The following is an 8,745-nucleotide window of genomic DNA, read 5'->3' as shown; positions in this document are numbered from 1 at the left end:
AAGGATATGCTTCTAGATTAAATTTTGTCTGGATCCGATGTCTCATCAGTTTGAAAACCACAACCGGTAGCGCGAGGCGACACTTGACTTTTCTATTAATTTCTTTACGAACTTTGTTACATTGTGTTTAGTCAAAATTATTTTAAATCCAGTGAACAGCTATCGAGAGAAGGTCTAGTTTATTTTTATCAGACTGTTAATGTGTGTTTCAGATTGATTAAACTTTTCTGAATAACGCTCTTTAAGTCTTCTTATAACTTACTTACTACTACCTATATTAAGTTAAGTACTATATTATTACTTAAGTAATTAATAAGATAATTATGTATCCATGTGTGTGTCTGTTGATGCGTTCTTTGCTATTTATTAGATGCTTTTCTCATGAGAGCTAATTTTGTATTCTCAATTACCATAAAAGTCCTCAAACCAGATATATTCAGAATATGTTATCGAATCTTTATAAGCTAGTTATAAGAAGATTGTCAAAGATAATTTAAGATTAATAATTGTTTAATAGACCTAAAATAAAAATTTACAGGCCGATAAAGAAAAACTAAACCTTCCCTCGATAGCTTTATCTAAATTTACAATTGCACGTTACACACGCCTCCACGGACTAAATCCTACAAATGTAATATGTCTGTCTCTTTTTAGTGTCGTCTTTCGCGTGTGACTTCCCTTTCATTGAATTCAAATCACCACGATGGGTAGTTTTTACTTCAAAATTAGATAGCTTTTTTCGTGTTTAGGATTGCTTTAGAGCTGATGGTCTACTTGGTGTTTACTGATCAGTCCAAGTAAATTCTGCTGTGCAGTGTGCTTAGTGCGAGTTTTTTAACGTTCTCGACAGCGTAAAAGTTAACTCATATTTGTGTATGGAATGGGAGCGGAGCGTAGAACTAGTTAGTACATTCAGACCCCTTATGTCAAATATATTAATCACTCTGATTGGAAATCGAGTCTGGATCCAGGAGTCGCTACGGCTTTTAGTATCACTAACCTAGTTAGATCGGTTTCAGCTATGCATTCTAAAACAACTAATATTGCAATTGCCAGTGAAAATAAATTTTACAAAATATCTAGAATCTTCGATTTTATAATAAAACTTTATGCTAAATTAATCTTTATTAACAAAAAAATCTTTTCATACGTTCCAAAGGAAGAATTTTAGGAAGAAAATACCCTTCTAAATTAAGTAGGTAATTATCTTACCGTGACTATTCTATGGCGCTTTTGACATTGAGTTTTATTTGCAGCTCCGCGATAAGTAATTCGTTTCAACCTTTCGGTATGGTCGTGTAAACATTTGATTTTAGATTTGTAATAAAATGACAACACTTCATTGAGCGCGAGTTAAAAAAAAACTACAAGACATTTATTATGAAAATAATGTTAGTTGCTGTCAAGAACTCAAGAGAAATATAAACAATAAAACTAATTGTCAAAAACGCTATTTATTATTTCATATAGAAAAATTCACAACACCAATATTTACATATACAATTTTCGAAAAGGAAATCGGCTTTTTCAATAATATTCCTAAACTCTTTCGTGTATTAGAAAAACATAAGAAATTGGAAGAAAAAAAATCATTACTTAGAGTAATAGTGTTGTTATAAACTAGTCAAGTTAGACGCAATTAAATTTTGGTCAGCGGGGCATTATAAAGTGACAGCTGTCAACATGTCATCTAGTTGTCATATTATTGAAACAGCCGATTCGGCGAATGTCAGACGCCGCTTTGAGTAAAATGCACCCCCACGAGGTTAAGTTAGATTTCGTACAATACGTACATACATAATTTGAAATGACCCGTCCCTCTCGTACGTATGGATGAATGTTAGCGTGCGACAAGGACGGAGCGACTATACAAAAATATGGATAAAGTTGTGTATGTATCGTGCGCTTTTGTTGTGCTTCTCGCTAACGGGCGAACTTTATTCGGACTTCTTAGACTTGTCGGCTTCGGGCTCCGCCGGCTGGTCCTCGTACCTGCCGAGAAACATTCGATACTAAAGTGGCCAGTATAATGCATTGTGACGTCATAATACTATTTCCTTTTACGAGAAACCAGTTTTTTATCAAGAGTGATATTTACTGATTCTGATTATTCATTTATGATTACCTTTTTTTTATCCTACCTAAGCTGATAGCCTTGAGAGGCTATTTCAGCGTAACCTTAACTAGTAGGTGAGCTCGCGGGGCTCAAACCTGACGACGTTGCTAACACGAACCCTAGCAAGGGCCGTGCTTCGCAGAATCTACCACCGGATCGGAGACGCCACCCACTGAGAAGATTCGGCGAGAAACTCAGTGGGCTGTGTCTGAGGGTTCATTTACTCGTCGAGCCCTTCGTCGCAAGCGACGGGTTCGACGAGAACGGTGACCGGTGCTTGTGGTGCCTAAAAGCACCGTTAGTGGATCAGGAGGATCCGAAATGACGTGTTTGTGTTTGCGGTAGTCAGTGGCTTGGCTCTGCCCCTGGCATTGCTAAAGTCCATGGGCTACGGTAGCCATTCACCATCAGGTGGGCCGTATGCTCGTCTGCCTACAAGGGCAATAAAAAAAAAAGACGTCGACTGCTTTCCATTTTGTCCGCAGGATCGGGAATGTAGTTACCAGCGGCCACGATGAGAGGGTTCTCGTGTTGTATCGCTTTGTCGGAGTGGCATGATTAGCGATTATAATCTATACCAGTGGTCGGAGAACCGGGGTAAATTACCCCAAATGGGGTAAAATGAGATTTTGGGGGGTAAAAATGAAACTTTTGTAAGTAAAAAGTATATATTGAAGTGAAACTTCTTTAGAATCGTTAAATTTTTAGTTATTGTTTTCTTTTCAACATTATCATGGGGGCTATATAATATGAAAGATGCTAAAAAGAAGCGGATGCGTTTTTTTTTGTTCTTCGCCATGGGGTAATAGCAACTTGCACAAAAATATTTTGGGGTAATAAATAAAAAAGTTCCCCGACCGCTGATCTATACTATTAATAATTTTGTCTCCCAATCTAAAAGTTTAACCGAAATCTTTTGCAACAGCAACAAAACAGGCTTTCACTCCTCAATATAAAGCTAAGGCACGCTTCTCTGAATGAAAATCGACGCTTGAAAGGCAAACGTGACTAAGCGACAATAACTGCTTTGTACATAAATGATAGGCAATAACCATATTCGATGCGCAAAAAAAAATATATTTCTAGATTTATTAAAATCATTCCAATCCTAAAGTAGATTTTTTTTAGGTATTTCAACTTTAAATTAGTCTACTGTAAAGTTCACGCATTGTCGCTTAGTTAAGTTTTTTTTTTATTGCCCTTGTAGGCAGTCGAGCATACGGCCCACCTGATGATGAGTGGTTACTGACGCCCATGGACTTCAGCAATGTCAGGGGCAGAGCCAAGCTGCTGCCTACCGCTTAATACTCTCCCATAAGTCTATCAAGCGTCGATATGATTCCAGAATGAGCGAGTTGGTACTCGAGAACCAGTGAACAAGTGGGGTTTTGTTGCGGAGTACGTACTTGAAGAGCGCGGGCAGGTCCCCGCGGAGGAGCGCCAGGGCGAGCGGGGTGGCGAGGCAGGCGGGCACGAGGTACAGCAGCGCGGGCTGCGCGTGCTTGAACACGTGCATCACCAGGATGGTCGCCAACAGGCCCAGGATGTACGCGCTGAACGTAGCCCTGTGACACACGTGCACGTGTTGTTAGGCACGTGTTGATAAACACACACGCGGGGCTGAAAAGAAAATCTAGCAGCGGGACGTACACATATTAGAAAAATAAATTTATTGTAAACTAGCGACCCGGCAAACTTCGAAAGGCCTTAATCGATAAATAAAAGACCTAAACTTTTGTATAAAACAAACAAAAGGAATCCGTCCGACGGGGGACACATCAAAGGAAAAACAAAATTGTTATTTTTATTTAATTCTGAGCATTTTCATATGTATCTATCTACCTTTTAAACCTTCTCTGGACTTCCACAAGTAATTCAAGACCAAAATTAGTTAAATCGGTCCAGCCGTTCTCGAGTTTTAGCGAGACTAACGAACAGCAATTCATTTTTATATAGATAGATTTTCTGGTCCCAGTACACACCTGAAGTAAAACTCAGAGTTCCGTTTGAGGCTCTTATCGAAGCGCAACAGGAGAGCTATGAAGATGCCGGGCACCACGATGTCACCCAGCCCCAGCATGGCAAAGTTGCTCGCGTTCAAACCGTTTACCAGCAAATCTTGAGGAAACACCACTGCAAGGGAATCAATATTATTTTACTATGCTTCATTACATACACCCATAAGTTACATAGATATTTCAGTATTGCTGCATCTGCATTAGTACTCTTAAAAGTGAGATCTTAGAACTCATGTCTCAAGGTGAGTGGCGGCATTTACGTTCTAGATATCTATGGGCTCCGGTAACCACTTAACACCAGGTGGGCCGTGAGCTCGAACACCTATCTAAGCAATGAAAAAAAAGCTTGACAAGTTTCCTTATATCCTATACAAGTTTAATTCTATATGTAATTCTCCTTATATGGTCTACATCATTACTTGGTTGCATTTCGATTCCCCAATAAGACATTAATTTCCCTTTAATGATGCTCCTGCGCCTGTCCTTGGCGTCACGGAGAGAATCAGGTAGCTTGGTCATGAGTTAACCGATATTTTACTGTATGTGATGCAATATTCAGTACACAATCATGTCATGATCCGTAAACTTTTACTGGTGGTAGGACCTCTTGTGAGTCCGCGCGGGTAGATGGGGCAGCCGTTGTAACTATACTGAGACCTTAGAACATATCTCAAGATGGGTGGCGCATTTACGTTGTACATGTCTATGGGCTCCAGTAACCACTTAACACCAGGTGGACTTGTCCACACGTCTATGCTATAAAAAAAAACTCACGTTTGATAGGAGCCTCGAAGCTCTTGGCGACGGTCACCATGACGTTGGTACCGAACACCCAGAAGATGTCGTACAGGAATAGTCCGCAGAGTAGGATGCAGCCGGTCACCACGTTGTTCAGATGCAGAAGCTCCACACCGTTGATGGCGAACGCTATACCGAACAGATTATTGGCGATCCAGTGCTGTCGAAAAGAAATTTTAGAGTTAAATCCTAAACTATGTTAGTCATTAACATTTCTACAGGTCATTTATGATTAATCATAATTCAATTGTGTGCTCGTCGTTAGTTTGGCCCCAAATGACGTCATGCGTAATAAAGGTGCTTACGGATATCTGTTGTGAGAATTGTGAGAAACAATTCCAGTGTCACATTGTATAATAATGAATAGGTGTTGAATCAAGTTTACGTTTTGCAATCACGATAAATGCATGATTTAATCATTTTCTATAAATTACACAACTTTTTGTATCTACACTGATCACTTCATGTTAGTATTGACCGTTTATGTATAAAGAGTGAGGAAACTTCGCACGTTTTTTCTATATTAATCAAACCAAACCAAATCAAAAACTCTTGTAGATATACAATATGAGTCGTCTATTATCAAAGGTGGCAATCTGTGCATTTGGACAAAACATTTTTATTGATATGTCAATACAGATTTATTTTAATATAATCGTCTCCTTCAAAGAATACGGTTCAAAACCTGCATTAAATAAAGGTTAATAGTTAACCTGTTATTTATCTAAGATGTCATTCCGAAGAGTTTTGTGACTGCCAATGGAATACAAAGTCAATAATTTGTTTTTCTGATTTACCAATCATTGTCCAAAAGTCAGATTGCCGCCTTTGATAATAGTCGACTCATATATAGTAAAAAAAATTTTTTTCATATCTTTCATAATAATACCTTTTTAAGCAAGTACCAAGCTCCAAGACAGAGCGAGATGAGCAAACAAATCACATCATAGGATGTGAACTTGTAATTGATGATATCCTGTTTGTTGTCTCTCTCACCACGGGTGAAATGAATATGGAACGGAATGTTTGGTATCGAAGCTGGTACCAGGAACGAGATGATCGGACTGTTGACAAAAATATGTAACATTAGCTAATGCTATAGAAAAGCTACAAGATAGAAACTGACATACATACCTAAGCAGATGACTCAATGCTAGAACTCCAAGGAAGAAGAAGTAGCCAGTTAGTAGCAGATTGATATACTCCTTTGAGAAGAATTGGAAGAAAATATATAGTCCGAAAAGAGCACATGATGCAACCAACGGGAACATCAGAGCATCTTTGTTGGACATTGTTTCATGACGCTCTCCTGCTTTCTGCAAACAAACAAAACATGCTATATTTTCTATCTGTACTGACAAACAAGCAGAGAGTGGCTAAAAGTAGATGTAGTCTTCCTATCATAGGGCTGTCCAGCCTGTGTGTTAACTTTCATTTTGCTCACATTTCATTATTCACAGAATATTTAGATTTCTTTATTCCATATCTTTGTAAAGCACAATCCTGTATGAATATTGTCTAAAACATAAACATAAAACATAAACAATTCTCATAACTATTCATAAATACATGGTGTTTCATTGATTTCATACTTTGTAAGTGTACTAAGTCAGTTACCTAATGCCCTAGTTTTCCTCAAATGCATAGATCTTGCTGACAGTTGATTTAAAATTGACAAAAATTACTATACAGACTACAAAAATAAATAAAAAATCATTAAAAAGTTGTACTACTGGTACACAAAATCTGACTTTATCTGCAAGGATTTAAGTAGGTGCTTGTTTTTATTAAATTTTAAATTTTAATTTAATTAAAATTAATTTTTTTAAATTTATTAAAAGTTAAAAGAATTAATGTTGTGGTTTGGATGACGGCAGTATAGATGACATTTTCCTCAATTGTCACTTGAACAACTCCTTCATATGGGACCAAGTTATTAGCGAACTGAAAATTCAACAGCCAGTAAGTGTTCGCCACCTCCTCTCACTGTTCCCAGACGCCCGTATTGCCATTATAAGAAAAAAAAAAGAAAAAAAGTATTAATGTTATTTATCAAGTACTACTGTAAGCATTCTCAAACATTTTCGATAACTTTATATTAAAGGCAAATATCATGGTTTTTTTTTTCTAATAGGAAAGTGATTTTTCAGTAAAGTGAAAAACAAGAAAATAAAACCAATATCCATTAAGAGCAAGATATACATAAGAGGATTTTTAGTCTTTAATGAGTTTCAGTAGCAGATAGCTTGCTGGCTGTTTTAAAATCTTGGAATAGACAAAATGTACTGTACAAATATGTTCAGGTTCCACACATCCACATGCTGCATAAAGTACCCAATATCTACATTAGAGCCCTATTCAAAATGATGGCACATTGTAGATGTTTTAGGACAATCATGTCAGGCATAAATCTGAATCCTAGAACCAAAAAGTGACAGCAAACACTACTAGACTTGGATAGTTTTCACAAAAGATCTACTAAAGATTAACTTAGAGGTACCAAAAACTAAACTCAAGTTTCTCCTGAAGAGTTTTGATTCAATAGTACAGTGCATACATACATATTAATTCACAATTATGTTATTCAATACATAATTCATGTTTTTTTTTTTTACTGTGTCGTCTTGTTAACTTACAAGGAATCATTATAAACATATTACGGTAGCAAATTATAATGACGATTATACTAAAAACAGGTTTTTCTCAAAATTGCAATGATCATAGATGAATGGGTTATATGAAATTAGAATTGAAATTTGATTTGTCGAGACAAAAAAATGCGAAACGATTCGATGCATTGAAATATAATTGAAGGTTTTCTATATCGAAAACAAACTGCCACGGCGATAAAACGTGTCGCGGTCTTTCCTATTTTACATTGTTGTTTACCATATTAAAACAAGACAACTTTATCATATAACTTGCTAAATACCCGCCAGGACTCACCTTTTGCTCGTTTAGATATTTCACCGATCGAAATGAACCGAAAAATATAGGTAAAATAGCCATTATCACTAAACTTAAATATGCAATCGCAATCCCTTCAATACTTGAAGGAGGCTTCTCAGTTACATTTTGTATAGTTTCCTTAACACTATCTTCGATGTTTATAGGTATTTCTGAGGCCATATCTGCCATTTCTTATAGAAAATAATGCAGAAATACAATTTTTAAGACAACTTTCCCCTACGGATAGTTTTTGACAAGAATATGACAAGTGTACAGTTTTACTAAGTTGGCAAATGGCATTTTCATATCAGTGTTGTGCAAAGACTAAATGAAATCGATTAAAACGACTCCAAATTACGATCAAACTAAAACAATTCAAGGTAGTTTTCCAATTACAGCACAAGAGCGCATTATGCGGCATAATGCTCAACTAAGCTTCAAAATAATTCGGCATTGTGCGTCACTGAGTCGCATTATGCTCTGTAATTGGAAAACTAATCCTGATTAGTTTCGGCATTGTGCGTCACTGAGTCGCATTATGCTCTGTAATAGGAAAACTAATCAGGAATCAAAACTAGTCCTGATTAGTTTTCCTATTACAGAGCATAATGCGACTCAGTGACGCACATTAGTTTTCCTATTACAGAGCATAATGCGACTCAGTGACGCACAATGCCGAATTATGCTGAAGCTTAGTTGAGCATTATGCTGCATAATGCGCTCTTGTGCTGTAATTGGAAAACTACCCAAATTATACTGCTTTTCATGCATACCAAAAACTACAAAGAGGATTAAATTAGAGGTGGATGAAGATTATTATTCAACTTAGTTGTTCAGAAAGCTTAAAAGCTCAATTAATTAGCC

The 8,745-nt window shown here is 36.9% G+C and overlaps 1 protein-coding gene across 1 annotated transcript; it reads right to left on the bottom strand.

Moving 5' to 3' along the window:
* Nucleotides 1-1,684: 1,684 nt before the first annotated feature.
* On the bottom strand, nucleotides 1,685-8,116 carry LOC693088 (presenilin-like signal peptide peptidase). Its single transcript, NM_001046841.1, is given in 7 exon segments — nucleotides 1,685-1,992; nucleotides 3,523-3,681; nucleotides 4,099-4,249; nucleotides 4,909-5,092; nucleotides 5,822-5,996; nucleotides 6,067-6,248; nucleotides 7,879-8,116. Coding segments are annotated over 7 exon segments (1,098 nt in total). The 5' UTR covers nucleotides 8,071-8,116; the 3' UTR covers nucleotides 1,685-1,937.
* Nucleotides 8,117-8,745: the final 629 nt, after the last annotated feature.

The sequence above is a fragment of the Bombyx mori genome, chromosome 19, assembly GCF_030269925.1.
Source record: "Bombyx mori chromosome 19, ASM3026992v2".
Classification (NCBI taxonomy): Eukaryota; Metazoa; Arthropoda; class Insecta; order Lepidoptera; family Bombycidae; genus Bombyx; species Bombyx mori.
Note: the sequence above shows the minus strand (reverse complement) of the source record. Positions and strands in the feature narration are given on the sequence as shown.